A 15,851-nucleotide genomic window follows, 5' to 3' on the forward strand; every position below is an offset into this window, starting at 1 on the left:
ATTGGGTAGAAGCAAAACCAGCTCAGCTCTCCTCACACTGCGTTCCCCTGCTCATAGTGGTGAGGAGCACAACAAAGCTCTGCTTAAGGTCTAGCAGGGCCAGAGCAGAGCTAGTAACCTCTGGCATGTCCTATAACACTGCAGGGTCTGTGGATTGTGGTCTCAGAGAGCTTAGTTGCTCAGACATGGATTTAAGCCAGGCCTGGCCAGCTGTGCTGCACAACATCTGAACTAGCAGATTTTCTTGGAGCAATAGCAGAAACACAGAGAACATTTCTGCAGAGGAACACCTGAGCAGCTGCACAGGCATCAACTGCATCCCACATGGGCCAAGCTCCCTGGATGTCTCCACAACAAGGCACTTGTTTATCTGAACTATCTCAGTCTCACTCACCCCAGAGCTTCATTTCTTTGAGAATGCCATTTCTGTAATTATTTCTTTTATGTAATCTTTAGCTCATTCTAACTTGTAACTGAAACCCTTTGGCAAAAAGACTTGCTAATATTTAAGGATTAAAATTGACACACTGGTGTTTTGGACAACGCTGTCACTCAGATCTTTCCAGCGCTCTTTGCTTATTTTATTCCTAAAGAATTGTGACACTGTGGCCCAGCTCTGCCACATCTACTTGGCAAATCTTCCCTGGTCAAATAACACGCTTCCAAAGCTCCAGGCTGGATGGTTCCCACCTAATGCCACTGATTTCACCAAGGCAACCCAAATGAGAAGATGAGATGCCATTCTAGGCAGACTAGTGTTGTCATCACTTAAAAGAATGAATCCTGTCTGCAATTGCTAACCTAAAGAGATATAAATCGTTTCAGCTTTAGGTCAGTCTGCTCATATAACAAAGAATGACTTGCCAAACACCTAATCATGAACTACAGATGCTACTGACCTTGCAGCTTTAGATATTTTGAAGCCCACACAATTAGTTGAGTCTTGCTTTAACATATCTCTCAAGACTATTGGACAAAGTGTCCTTTAGCTGAATGTTGCTCATTATATGCTAAGAGGATTATGTAATGCAATATGTAAATGTGTAACCAATTGGCTCTTTAACATGTGAACGTAGTGATAAGATTTTGTATATAATACCTTTTACTTTTCTTGCTGGCATGCTGGCTTATTCCAGCACCCAGGCTTGCACAGCTCTGTAATAAACATGGTATCTCATCTCTGTGTGCTAAACCTGATAAAGAGCCCTGTTTTGGGACAACATTAGTTCAACTGAACACCAATTTCCAATCAACTGCTCAAATATAGGTGGGATACTTTCTATTTTGCTGTTGACTTCGCATACTCTTCTTATTGTCATCTTCAAGATTCCAAAGCCTCTCAGCCTAGTGTTTCACTGTCTAGTAGCCTCTACTCCAAAGCAACCTCCTTCTTCTTTCTCCTGTGTTCTGCAGAAAAGATGCTAAACCTAAGGAAAAAGAAAATGTAAAGGCTTACTATCTGTCTCGGAGTAACGGAGTAGGGGTTGTCTGCAGGAATCCCTTCATGAGGTCGTATAAGTACAGAGACAACTTTTTGTACTGTAGGTTCCTGAGTGATGATCTCCTGTTCTTCACCGTCGGCGTCTGAAGGCTGCGGGGACACAAGGGTGGGGAATGGTTAAAGCTGTTACGCTGCAGAGCAGGAATGTAAGTGAAGTGTACAGGGAACTGCTGCACTAGGCAGTAAGCGCGGCCAGCTCCAGTTTCTGCCTTTCTGGCACAAAAACTGGACACGTGGATGTGTCCCGTACATTAATTTTTTCATGCCTACGTTTGCTCTCCTGAAACCGCTCCTGAACTCTTTGGAAAAAGTGCACGTCTGGGTCCTGTTCTGCCAAGAGAAGCACTCGACTGTAACATTTCTGGCCCATTATACAAACCAGCACTCTAGGGCAATAACTTCCCCTTGTTGCACAAGAAAGTTTGGAGGTGTACTCAAAACAACTATGCATTCTGAGCTGAAACAGAGAAGAGATGATTTTAAATATATTCTCTGCAAAGCTTTGCCAGATAAAGTTATATCTTCTGTATGATACCTTCTCCCTGTCACTCCCAGCCCTTCAGGGCAGTAAATGGCCATATTAAATACCTCCAAAACATCAGCTGCAATTGGAATTGCAAACTTTGCAGATTAGATTCTACTCCCCGGCTACAGCACCCATTGACACCCTAGAGCACCTATAAGTGGACCTAAATTAAAGAGAGTCAGTTATCTTACAGTTTCATGTAAAAATGGCATTAGTTTGTCAATGACAGGATTTTAAAGAATATCATCTGATCATCTGCTTTAAGAACTTTACGAAAAGGAGAAGCTGAACAGCTATTTGCTATCGCTCGTTCTGTAAACTTCTTGCTGATACTCATAGCCCTCTACCCATATATTGCTTTTTTGGCTGTGAGAGGAGCTGACGTTTCTTTTAATAACCCAGTTCTAAGTTACAAGTCATATCGCATGTTGTTGTTTTCAGCCTTTCATGCCAAGAAACCCATCATGTATCTCAGCAGCAGCATAAAAACCAGACTAACAGCTGACCTCATCTGTGGTTTTAATAGTTGGATCAACGCTTCCGCAGGGAACGGCAGTTTGATCCAACTTTACCTCGATCTCGGAGTCCAAGTTGCTACCAATTGATGGAGTCTCTTTTTCATCAGTGTCCTTAAGAGGAAAAGGGTCTCCGGAGAACAGCAACAGGTCCACCAGCTTCGTATTGTCTTTGTCTTCATTATAAGTTTCCCAGTCCAGGCGGATGTCTGAATTAGAAAGGAGAAAAGACGATTATTTCTGGTCATTGAGAAGACTCGTAGCTTAGTTGGTACCAGAGGAACAAGAAGATCAAGTAACAGATTCGTCTCTAGCAACTGGATTTGTGTTAAAGCACATCTTGAGCTTTCCATGTCTACTGTAAACTCAAATGATTTAAGACTGTGTGTACTATGCCCTTATTATAGCTTGTCTGCTCTCTAACTCCTAAACTATACTTTCATTAACATTAAAATAAATCATGAGTATTTTGTTTGTTAAGTATATGTGTTTGGTGTCATTCAGGAAGAAAAAGAAACCTTTACTCTGAAGAGCTTAAAATCTCACTCAAGAGATAAAAAGACTAAACACATAAGAGCCAGATGATGCCACTAAGAAGCAGGTAGCGTGTCTGAGTGATCAGGGTTAGTGCTGTGAGAGGTTTACAAAAATAGGACGGAAAATCCTGAATGCCCATCATTTCAATGAAGGAAAACCCAGGACAGGATGTGCTGTTTCATAGTAGTAACATGTCAAATCAATTACATTAATTCTACTACACTCTGGGTGGAGTTTACCTGCTTTACTCTTGCAGAAAACAAACTAATATTCATGGCAGTAATACCATAATGATAAATACCACTATGCAGACCTGACAACACGTACTATTGTTCTGTACTAGCCAAGTCAGAAAACAGCTTAGAAACTCTCTTACATAGTTATTATTTTTACAAAAAAAATCCTAATTAGGAAACAAGAACATCAGTTAATTAACATGCTAACGGGCTCTGGTTTTATTATTATAAGGAATGCAATGCAGGTGTTGATATTCACCATACAAAAGTCAGTCTTACCAAAGGGAGTAGGATTGTTGAGCCGGACCCTCCGAAAGACGGGACGCCCGTCAGAGACGTGAGTGCCAAACCTGCGGGAGGAAGCCTTGTTGTCAGCACACACAGAAAATAGTCAATGTCTGAAATCATTTTCCATTAGAGAATTGTTTAAAAGTGGAAACCTATCCGGCTGCACTGGCAGCTATCAGGTAAAGTCATGTGAAGTACAATATTTCTGTATCTAATCATCTTATTTCTTCTATTAGTTGTCTCAGACGTTTCATGGCCAACACATGAAGTCAGCTTTTGGGAAAGACTCTGGCGGCAGCAGCAAAGTGACCCAGATTCCCAGGTGAATAAGGTATTTTTTATGGTGGATTGCTAAATCTGTGTTCTGTGCCCCATTACAGAGTTGACACTGCAAATGCTCTTGGCTGCTGTGTGACACTGTCCTGCCTCTGTTTACCTGGGGGCTCCAGGTAAATGGCCAGGGAGAAATGAACTGACAAGGAGAACTGCCACCCTGTAGCAGTTCCCATCTCCACAGAGTCAGATGAGGCTGGAATGGGTGAAATTCTATGACTGGAAGCCCAGAACAGTGATTGCTGGTAAACCTGAGAAGGTTTGTATGCAGATTATTTTCTAATTAAGCTGGCAGAGACAAATGTATTGGTATCACAGAAGGAGACACTATATATTGACAGTCACTTTGCTGACCTTCTCATTATATCAAAGAGATGGGAATAAGCATGTATGTTGGCTATAGTCTAATAACATTTAATTCTCTGACTTCTATGATAGTATTTTGGGATATACCTGATCATGGGTTGCTCTCTTTGTGGTCCTGTCATCTGCAGGAAGATTGGACAGCCTGTCACAGTCATTCGCATTGGAATTAATTTTGGTTCTAAGTCTCCCACCTATTAAAAATGAATTTTTTGCTATTAAATCAAGAGGAAACTTTAGGTCTCTAGGTTACAAAGTCTTGAAAACTGATTGGATTTTCCAATGTTTTTTAATTGGTTTCTTTTGACAGCACTTAAGTCATATGCTAATGAAAGCTCTTCTCAGCAGGAGAATGCAACACCTCATACATTCATGACCTTCCCCATGGCTTTTCCATACAACACAATATATTGTATTGGTAGAGTAACGCACTGGCTAGCTACCAAACAGATTTTATAAATCAAATCTGCTTCAATCATTTTAAAGGCACATGAAAACCTCCCAAGGGATAAACACGTTACCCCAAAACTAAACCATGCACTGTAAGCGAAAATAATTATTCCTTATATGCCACTGGCGGTAGCGATAGAGCAATATCTACCCTGAATTTTCACAGAAGTCCAAACAAATTGAAAATGTGTTTTTAACAGAAAGGAATCTGGGAAATAGGATTGGTGGAGGATCTGCCATAGCAATACTTCACTTGGAAGGGAAGCCCCACCTACCATACAGACGAGATGATCCTGGTATTCTCCCCACATGTTGTTGTCAGCTGTTATTTCTACGATTAGCTGCTGGAATGTTTTCAGAGTTCCTGTGGAAGGTTGGACATGGAAAGCTGCTCCCTTCCCATGAGACAGCACTGCTGCTGCGAACTCTGAAAGAGCACAGCAAAGAAGCATTTGGTGAATTTTGAGGAAATGGAACAAAGTCAGCCTTTCAAAGAACACATAGGACTATATTTTTAGCTGGTGTTAATCAGCCTGATCTCACTGGTTTCCAAAACACCTGGGATCATTTACACAACCCACATTTATCCTACTTTACTGAAGTTCCCTTCTGCAGCAGGTTTTTGGTGTTGAGAGTTAGTTCTTGCAGGAGTTATTTCACAGGAAGCCTCCCTTCCAGCAACCTGATCCAGAACTGTGTTTGAGATACACGAGGCACTAATTGGCTAAATGATAACACACCCTCAATTTCAGAAAACGAAAAATAAGCTGAAATTCTTGCTATCTTGTTATCTTTCTAATAGCAGCTGCCTGCTTACATTTGTGTGCTCTTCAACACAAAGAATTAATTACAAAGAGCAAGGCCCTTCCACATTCGGAGCCACCTAGCCTGCTAAACCAATAAGCATGTCAGAACAGCATTTTCTCAATCTTAAGTACTAATTCAACAGCTGAAAAGCTCTGTCTTTGTAACAGATACACTATGGCAAGGTACCAATATGTCCAAGTTTTATTTTGGATACAGGATACACATCCACACTGTACAGCATTTTGCTCCCATTTCCCCCCTCCCTGGGTCTCGTGTGTCTCCAAATATTATTACTTTTTCAGTTCAATACATCAGGAATGATGGATGGGCTGTGCTGTAGCTTTGCACAGTGGGGAGAGCATATAAAAGGGTTTGAGGGAGAAAAGTCTCCTGCAATGGTATTGGGAGACTGTGGTGGAGGGAAATAGCCAAACGTGATGCGTGTCATAACCACCCATCTTTGTTTCAAACCATTGGTTTCAAGAAAAATAAGAGGTGGGGAGAAGGAGAGGGGGAGAAAGAGAAAAGAAGCAGGGGGAAAGAGAGAGATCGACCTCATGTTTATGCAATGTGGGCTTGTAAACTCAAGAATGAATTGAGGAACTAACAGTGTAGACATCGACAGATACTCCAAGAAATGATGTACCCGACTGGCACATTTAAGGCTGAATTTGTTAAGTCAGTTGGCTTTTGTCTTCTCTCCACTGTGGGGACAAACAGCTGGTCTCATACCTGACCGTGTTCTTCTGGCTGCATGTTTCGTGACAGGTCCTCGTCTTTCCAACAGCTGCCTTGAGAAAATAAATAATAATAATAAAAAAATCACAATGACAATTCTGTGAAAGGAGTAAATCTCTGCTATAATAACAGCTCTACCTGAATCCTAAATTAATGGCTGTTATAACCTGAAGAAGGACTGCATACAAAGTATTTTTTTAAAGTAACGTCCTTAAAAGCGAATCAGCTTCAGGGTTGTAAGACTTTGCGTGCAATCTAACACAACGGAGCGGCCTTGGCTGGTGTAAACCAGCTCGTGCCCATTGACAGCAACAGCGTTTTGCCATTTACAGCAGCTAAATCTGCAAGCTGTTTCTGCAGGAAACCTCAGCAGCAGGTTTCATCACCACAGTCGGAGTGAGAGCTTAAAAAACCCCAGCGGAGCACAGCAGAAAGTCCATCTTGTGACAGAGGGAATAGCACTCCGTCCTGATTTCAGATTTAATCCAGACCTAAATTAGTCATTGTGCAGAAAAGCAAGACTTACAGGCAGATTCCTTGTTCTGGAGTGGGCGAATAGCCAGTAAAATACTCAGCTTCTAGTTTGAATGGAGCACTGATGCCAGTGTGGTTGGTAAGAATTAACTGACGCTTTACTACATCTTTAAATGCAACTTCAGATCCAAAGTCCAAAAGAAGATCACCCGGGCTTTCAAATATTTGTCTTTTGTCACTGTCAGAAAAAAAAGTTACACTAGTATTGAAACATCAGTCTTATGTGCTTATGCCACAGATAATTTCAGTAGAGTTTAAAATGTGCAATATGCAACGTGGTTGTGATGATCACTGTGAAGAGACCATGCAGCTTATGATTATTATTATCGGCTTTCACTGCTTATAATTCTTTTCATTTTTATATTTTGGGTAGAACTTTTATCATGTGCAACATGTCGGCCTACCAAATTAAAGCCCTTTTAATATAAATAATATATATATAAAGACGAGCATATTCCAAAAGACAGTAATCATACTACACATAAGAAAAAATAAACCAAACATCAGTCAGATATATCAAGTCAAAGAGCAGTATTATTCATCTTTCTTTAATATCATGTCAAACAATGTAAGAATAAAGCTTAATGGTCCAAAAAACAGGGGCTTGGATGTGTATCCTGTATCCAATTTGAAATTCACATCTAAGAGCTGAATTTGCAAACTTGTGGCATTCCTGGAGATAGTTGTTCCTCACAAACATGCAAAGGACTGCACAAGTCCCACACTTTTGTTACCATAGAGAAAGGTAATTTTTCATGCTCTTTATACATAGAAGTGTCAACGGCAACTGGTGGGTGACAAGTGCCATGAGCACAAGGGAGATCGGACATTACACATGACGAAGAGTTTCACCAATGTGCAGTTAGCTTCACACCCATCTATTATTAATGAATTAATAAAGTCACAGTTGTTAAATTAATTTGCTGCAGCTACACAACAGTGGGAATGAAGTAGCGCTCTTCTCCACTCTTCTCTTTGGCTTATGAGGATGCTGAATTTGGCTCTGGTGTAAAGCCAGTGCCTTTTCTTCACACAGGCACCAACAGTGAATCCTCCCAGCACATTTTACTGCCTACATGAGGAGGAATGAAGTTTACATAGATAAATGTGTGATTTTTCCCCCTCTCTACTGTATTTTTGATTTAGGAAGAAGTAGTTTTTGTTCAGTTCAAGGTAAGCCCTTGATTTACCTGGCAACTCCGCTGTCACAGGGTATGGAGTAGGTGACGTACAGTCCTTTTACTTCCCCAGAAATACTCAGAAAGAGGGGTTCAACCATGTCTTCTATGCTACAGGAAAGGGCAAGGTCTTTCAGCTCACCCTGAAAGGAGAAGAGCGGAGAGTCCTTGTGAATGAAGCAAACATCACAGAGGAAAGGCAGCCCCTTTAAGAAACGTGCTTAGAAAATATGTGTAAACTTCACTGGACTAAAACCAGAACTACAACAGCATCTTGAAGAGTTGCGCTGAATTGTTTTAAGTGCATTATCTGTCAACATCAGATTTGCTCAGAAGGCAGTACCAAGGTAAAAAATTGTGGCTGTTTCTTGGCTTTGTACTTGTATCAGTCTATAAGCCTAAAACTGCTCTCTTAGTGATCTTTGACACACTTTCTATATTGCAAGTGGTGAAGTTCTTAGCATTAATCACTTCCAGTCAGGCTTCAATGATCTTCCTAAAGCAAGATTTTATATCTACCTGGGTTTACGGCAGGACTTGTAGGCTGAATTATGTGGCCCAGTTGCACCGGTACACTGGCTGATTCAACACTAGCATTCTTTTTTTCCCCTACCAATATATGAATTGGTGCATCCTGCATAAAATAATAGACTGGGATTCAGCTCTAGATTCAGACTTCTAAAAGTAACTGTTCAAATGTGAGCCCTTGAGTTCATCTATAAAAATGATAAATCTCCACTGAGTCATTAATGATGCTTGGCCATAAAGCTCACCTACAATGTATACAACCTTTCTTCCTGCTGGCTCGGATGAGTTCGGATCCCCAGCCACACAACCAAGTGCCCTTTCAGATGCCCAACACATCCTCTTGAGCTTCCAGCTTTCCGTGAAGAAAGCTCAAGTTTACTGGGATCCTGTGCAACATAAGCCAGACATAAATGGGCATCTAAGACCTTCTAGGGCACCTCTGACCATAGGACCACTTTGGTTGAAAAGACCCTCAAGATTATTGAGTCCAACTGTTGATCCAACACTGTCGCTAACCCACGTCCCTAAGAACCTCATCTATGTGTCTTCTAATCCCTCCATTTTTCTTAATATCCAATCTAAACCTCCCCTGGCGCAGCTTGAGGCCATTTCCTCTCATCCTATCACTTGTTCCTTGGGAGAAGAGACCAACCCCCTCCATGCTCCAAGCTCCTTTCAGGCAGTTCAGAGATCAGAAGGTCTCCCCTCAGCTCCTGTTCTCCAGCTGAACCCCCAGGTCCCTCAGCCGCTCCCATCACACTTGTGCTCCAGCCCCTCACCAGCTCCGTTCCCTTCTCTCAACTCTCTCCAGCACCTCAAGGGCTTTCTTGTCATGAGGGGCCTAAAACTGAACACAGTACTGAACACCTACTTTTAAGCAACTAAATGAAACTTAGGTCTTCAGTGACTGTAATGGGAACTAATACACCAAACCTATAGGAAGTACCTTTATCTAGTTGCATTAAATCAGCTGTTCGAATGCCCCTATAAAGTGTACAGCTGAATTCCTGAAGTTTGTAAACTCCGCAGTCTACACCCTATTTTTCAGAATCTCAGTCCCGTCAGCTGCTTTGATGTTTTCAAATATCAAAACATCATGAGTCCAGCAGCATTCAGAAAACCAAATGTGTACCATATATGCCAGCCTGCTACATTTCATTTGGGATAATCCAAAGTGAGGGTCTGTGTGTTCCAAGAAAAGCGATGAACATAAAGAGCAATTGAATAGGTATTTAAGACGAAAGAAAGGGAAGGAAGGGAAGGAAGGGAAGGAAGGGAAGGAAGGGAAGGAAGGGAAGGAAGGGAAGGAAGGGAAGGAAGGGAAGGAAGGCTAGGAAGGCTAGGAAGGCTAGGAAGGCTAGGAAGGCTAGGAAGGCTAGGAAGGCTAGGAAGGCTAGGAAGGCTAGGAAGGCTAGGAAGGCTAGGAAGGCTAGGAAGGCTAGGAAGGCTAGGAAGGGAAGGAAGGCTGAGAAATAAAGAGGCAGGGTAGAAAACTGCACACCATGAGGACTGCTTAAATTCTTGCCTTCAACATGGCACCTCTAAAACAAAGCAATTGCAGAGATATCATACAAAACAAAAAAAGAGCATTATGTTTTGTATATAAAATCCCTTCCTTTTGCCAGATGGAGGTAAGATGAGAACGCCAATGTTGCCGTTTCGATAAAACTGTATCCGTTTTTAAACTCACCGTGATGTTCGCTGACAGCTCTATGCAGAATTCTTTTTCTTCATTCGGACCCAAGGTGCCACTGGCCGGGCAGACGTTAGCGGAGCAGAAAGGTGCCTGACTTCCAATGAGCTGCCAAACAGAAAGGACAGACCTTCAGCTAACTCTGATTCTTTCAGACTTCCTCTTCGCATCAAAGAGCATGAAAGACAGAATTATTCTCAGGTTTAGGACACTTTAAAGTAGCAACACATACAGTTTGTTGAGGTCTGCTTTACAATTCCCCCGTGGTTGATAAGATCCTCATGTTACATTTATTCCAAATTACTTCAGGTGCCGACTGAGGCATCTGAGCTGGGAAAAGAGTCATTGTGGTTCCTCTCACAATCACAAGCCTTTTCCAAGTGAAGACAACCCATCAGGTACTGGAGCAGGACCCTAGAGGTGCCCCATCTCTCTCCACTGACTCCAGAGGTGGCTTCCAGACACAACCCTGATGCTGGTACCTTCCCAAAGTGACTAACTGCACATGACACGAATGCAGAGGTTCAACACGGTTACTCACATACAAACATCAGATACCAAATAAAATCCTGTGGGCATCCTCCTAGGCTCAAGCTGTCCCAAAATGTTTTCTCATATGTCCTATATCATCCATATGCTCAGTTAGGACATCTTGGGCACCTGAGGACAGCTTGGAAGGCGCTAAATATTTTCATGCAGACAACTGAGTTGAACCCTGGCAGTCAGAGGAGATCTAAATGACCAAGGCACTGAGTGCAGGATTCAGCTTACAGGCTAATTAACCTAATTGTACACACAGTGGGCATCAACGCCACCACTGTAGCCAACAGACATCCAGTTAGCTTGTGCTAGAGAGCATTCTGCAGCCCGAAGTAGGTGTCCATTTTAGGAAGAGCTGAATACTTCTCTGGACTCCACTATATAGACTCAGTTGCCTAAACATGGGCACATAGGGTGGCCAAGCCATATTAGTATGGCTGCCTGGTGTGACAGGACTTAGAACTGAGACCACACTTCTTGAGTGGCGCCTGGAGGTCAGGAATAACACCCTACAGCACCCAAAATGACACTAGACATAAATATTCTGGTGACTGACTTCCTGCTTGGATTTCCATTGACTAAAAAGAGAGTTCAGACCGTAGTTTACATACTGATATTAAAAGCAGGGCCAGAATCCATGAGCTGAATCCCACCCAAAATGTAACATTTAAGCAAAATTTAGACACCATTCAAAAGCAACACTGTTGCTATGATCTACCGAATTAAATGCAAACCCTAAACTGCCATGGTACTTTAGTAGCTTACATCCTATTTCATAGGATCATTTTGGTTGGAAGAGACCCTCAAGATCATTGAGTCCAACCATAACTCTGGCACTAAACCACGTCCCTAAGAACCTCATCTACAAGCCTTTTAAACCCCTCCAGGGATGGTGACTCCACCACTTCTCTGGGCAGCCTGTACCACTGCTTCACAACCCATTCCATGAAGAATTTTTTCCTAATATCCAATCTAAACCTCCCCTCTGGTGCAACTTGAGGCCGTTTCCTCTTGTCCTGTCACTTCACAGAATCACAGAATCCTATTTGCCCTCACATCTCTGCCCACCCATTCTCCCACAGACAGTAAGAGTGTATTAATATCAACTAGTAGTTAATTTTTTCATAAAGGTTGGTCTCAAGTTCTGCTCATATGCCAGTAAACAGCCACCACTACTCAAAAGATACATCAGAACAGCTTTTAAGAACAGTTTGTATTTTGATAGAAATTACAGTTTCTACCCCTGGCTGTATTCTTCATCCATTAGAAGCACATTTACCTTTCCCCATAAGTATTTTGCTGGCAGCAGTGTCTGGTTAAAAAGTTTGCTGGTTGCTTTGGCAGGAACTCCGGTATAAATTTCAGTGAAAACTAGATGACTGGATATCAGGCATGCTTGGGGGGTCTGAACTTCAACCAAAACAGGAAGGTGACTGGAAATAAACACACAGATGGTCTATTGTTATCGTTAATGAATTGTGCTAGATATACAATAGCATGCTGGAAAGAATGATGATTATGTTTATTTAGCAATATTAATGATTGGATAGTTCATTGATAGGTTACACAACCCCACTCCAAATTCCTCCTCTGTTTGTTTTAGGAGATAAAACTACCTAAAGGGAAAATCACACCACTTTTCCCCCTTACCTTCCTTCTCCATTTTCTACCTCTAGCTCTAATATCGTCTGGAAACGCCGGCACAGCAATGACGTGAACTGAACTGACATGCTGCATATACCCAAAGGAGGTATTTCTCCAGCAGATGGTTGAATGGTAAAGGGAGATACCTAGGAGAGAGGAAAGAGATTTCTTTGACACCTGAAAAGCAAATGTAAAATGCTGAAGCCACACGAGCTGATCAGGACTTGCGTGTAACTGTTTTTTCCTCAGATATGTCCTTTCTCTCAGCCCCTGGAGTCACACTCCCAAAAGTCAAGGGGCTGAGCAGCAGCTACACAAGATGCAGCAAATCAAGATTCTTGGACAGAAAGGTTGAGAAAATAGGGCTGGAGAAGTGGAATTAGAAAGAGCACGAGTGTGGGGTAGGAAAACAAAGGGAGGAGGAATGGAGCAGCTTTCTGTGATCTTCACTGGGATATGAAGATGCTCTGGGATGACAAAGTCAAGAGATTAAGTCTAAAATCTCTCTGGAGTTCCGGGAATTGTTGGGAATGGCAGGGGACAAAGGAATAACAGTGAGAAGTAAGGGCTTGAGGACTGAGAGGACACGGTTTCCTCTTATCAGGCACCTTTGATTATCATAGAATCATAGAATAGTTTGAGTTGGAAGGGACTTTTAAAGGTCAGCTAGTCCGACCCCCTGCCATAAGCAGGGACATCTTCACCCCGATCAGGTTGCTCAGAGCCCCATCCAACCTGGCCTTGAACGTTTCCAATAATTACTTGTTCTGTTCCATTAATTAATTGTAATTAATTAGTTGTTCTGGAGGAAAAGGGGTAGACACACACACAACTGTTTTGCAAGGCTGCCATAACCACCACTCATAAATCTATTCTTTTTCCATCAACTTGCACCCAAAGCTGGTGAGACACCTACATGATACATAGAAAACAAAGCTCAGGAACTCATGGGGATACAGTGCAACTTCTCGCAGGCTTCCATCTCCTGATGCTCAATGGAAAGTTCCTACTGAACAAGCTCCTCTCTCCTTTGCAAAACTGACAGTGTATCCAGAAAAACAAAACATCTGGACAACACTTAGACCAATTTTGCCATGAAACAAATTAACTCAATTCCTTTCATGAGTAATCATGTAAAGAGCCCTAAAGGCAGAATTCGGTCTTTTGTTGCAACAAAAAGCATTTACCCCAGAGCACAGATTTCCTCACTTTAATGCACAACACCAAGGAGAAATCCAGCTACAAAGTCCACTGTGTGCCACAGATAATCAAAATAATGATTTTATTTTCTTAGTTTCAGGAATACGTGATGGTCTGCAGATAGCAGCTGTCACTCAAACCTTTGTCACCAGTATTACGTCCAAGCTGCTTTAGTTATTTCGTGTGAAATGGTGGAATGAGCTCTGCAAAGACTGGAAGGGACTGCATTTGACACATCGCAGCCTTGATAATACTAAACAACAGTTTTAGTAATCTTTGTGGTAAGAAGTCATTTTGGGAGGCACCCGTGTGTTTCAAAACCATCGTTTAAAGCCAAAAGGCCCAATTCAGTTTGACTGAGATGCCGATGTGGGTACATAGGACAAGCGTTTAACAACCTCAGTTCTGATAAAGTCTTGTCCTTTTATTTAGATCAGCAGCAGATGAAATCCCTGTCATAGAGGAAAAACTCCATATCTCTTTGAATCAGGCTGGCAGGGAATTTGTAATAAATGGAAATAGAGGGGAAAAAAAAGCAAAGCAGCATTTATTCTCAATAAGAAGTCACAGAAATGAGAACTTTTGATATCTGGGATGAATATTACAACTCCGAAACATAAGGAAGAAATATCTAAAGGGGAGCATGACCAGCTATAGCAGTGACTCACCTCTTCATTCCTTTCAGCCAGACAAACCGGGTTTTCTTGCATTCTCCATTGTGCTGGCAGCTGACACAGATTCTGAATCTCAAAGGTTCTTAACACACTCTCACCTCGCTTAATCAAACCTAACTGGAGCGATGGAACATCAATATGAAGAAGTGGACCCTAGGACGCCAGGAAACAGATGTCAGAATGGACACTTCTGCCAAAACTGCCTAATTAAGAAGCTACATTAGCTAATATTAACATTCATTTTCATGGAGAACAGCAGAAAGCAAATGCATTGCGTGTAATACAGAAAAACAATCTTACTGTCATGGGAATATCGACATTGGCTCAATAGTTATTAGACAACAAAAAATACCTCTTGTTTGTAACTGCATTTGATTTTTCAGGCCTTTAAGAGGCAAAAAGATTTATATGGACAATAATGAGGCCCCACAACGAGTCATCCCCCAACACCGAACTGTTCCGTACCTTAAACGCAGCCTCAACATGCAGCACAACTGGCTCTGGGCAGTGTTCAATTTTACACTGCAGGTTATGGCTGATGCACCCAGGTTTCCATCCAGTAATTGCCAGTTCGAATTCGCAGCATTTATTCATTTCTAGGAAAAAGAAAGAAAAATATCAGGGTACAGTCTCCCTTTTTTGCAAAGAAACCACCTGTTGTGGTTCCTGTAACTCCTGGAACCAAATTAAATGTCCTGTTGGCTCCAGTGGACTGGGGATCAGTTTTTTCCACTCATACCAATTTAAATATTTCTGTTATTAACTGATGCTTGCAAGGCACAGACACTTTACCTATGGCACCAGTATGAGGTTCAACTTCCAAGATGTCACAGGTGATTATTTTCTCCCATGTGTACTTGATCAATGATTTGCTGTTATTCCACATCTGAAACAATTAAAATCAACGAGACAATTAATGCACTTGAAGCTTTCATAGCAACAAGCCAATTTGCTGAGAGTACTGATGCACTGCAAAACAGGTTTCACAAGCCTTACATTACATAATTTGCAAACTCCAACCACATCATGATCCCTAAACATTATGACCTACTCATACACCTTGAATTTAGCTAAAACATGCTGTATCTTCACTTAAATCTTGAAATAAATTGAGCATGGTAAGAGTGGAAAGGCACAGAACTTCATCGAAACTCTGACTCGACCAGTACTAACTCTGTACCACACACTAACTACTGTTATTTTCATTATAATGTTTTGTCCTCTCCTCTGTGATATAAAACAAGGACAAGAAGAAGTAGGATTCACCTGACTAGATTTCAGGTGTCTGTAACATCATCACTTGACTTCATGTCCTAGGAATTCTCTTTTCTGAAAATAAAGCAAATTAGAGAATGCTGGGAGCAATTCCTCTGATCTATTTTAGCCTGGGGGATGAGACAAATCACCCCCTGGATGCTGCAAACCAGATCTATGAGGAAAGTTGAAAGCAGGTAGCTCAGATATGGAATCTATGATGAAAACACTATATTTAGTCAGAGTAACTCAGCGGCTACCTTCCCGGTCCTGAAGGTGTTGTCTGAAACTTAAAGGCAATCCATTAGCCAT

At 41.8% G+C, this 15,851-nt stretch overlaps 1 protein-coding gene across 1 annotated transcript in view; it reads right to left on the minus strand.

The window, feature by feature from the left end:
- DLEC1 (DLEC1 cilia and flagella associated protein) overlaps window positions 1-15,851 on the minus strand; it is a gene marked incomplete at both ends in the record, with an annotated part of 45,807 nt that overhangs the window by 9,270 nt on the left and 20,686 nt on the right. The window contains 14 exons of the mRNA XM_080364234.1: window positions 1,457-1,591; window positions 2,534-2,751; window positions 3,595-3,665; window positions 4,390-4,493; window positions 5,025-5,176; window positions 6,289-6,347; window positions 6,821-7,006; window positions 8,019-8,149; window positions 10,225-10,335; window positions 12,047-12,200; window positions 12,418-12,557; window positions 14,280-14,438; window positions 14,751-14,881; window positions 15,078-15,171. Of these exons, the coding sequence (XP_080220360.1) occupies window positions 1,457-1,591; window positions 2,534-2,751; window positions 3,595-3,665; window positions 4,390-4,493; window positions 5,025-5,176; window positions 6,289-6,347; window positions 6,821-7,006; window positions 8,019-8,149; window positions 10,225-10,335; window positions 12,047-12,200; window positions 12,418-12,557; window positions 14,280-14,438; window positions 14,751-14,881; window positions 15,078-15,171 (1,845 nt within the window). The remainder of the gene's footprint in view (window positions 1-1,456; window positions 1,592-2,533; window positions 2,752-3,594; window positions 3,666-4,389; window positions 4,494-5,024; window positions 5,177-6,288; window positions 6,348-6,820; window positions 7,007-8,018; window positions 8,150-10,224; window positions 10,336-12,046; window positions 12,201-12,417; window positions 12,558-14,279; window positions 14,439-14,750; window positions 14,882-15,077; window positions 15,172-15,851) is intronic.

Source organism: Nesoenas mayeri, assembly GCF_963082525.1.
Source record: "Nesoenas mayeri genome assembly, chromosome: 2".
NCBI lineage: Eukaryota > Metazoa > Chordata > Aves > Columbiformes > Columbidae > Nesoenas > Nesoenas mayeri.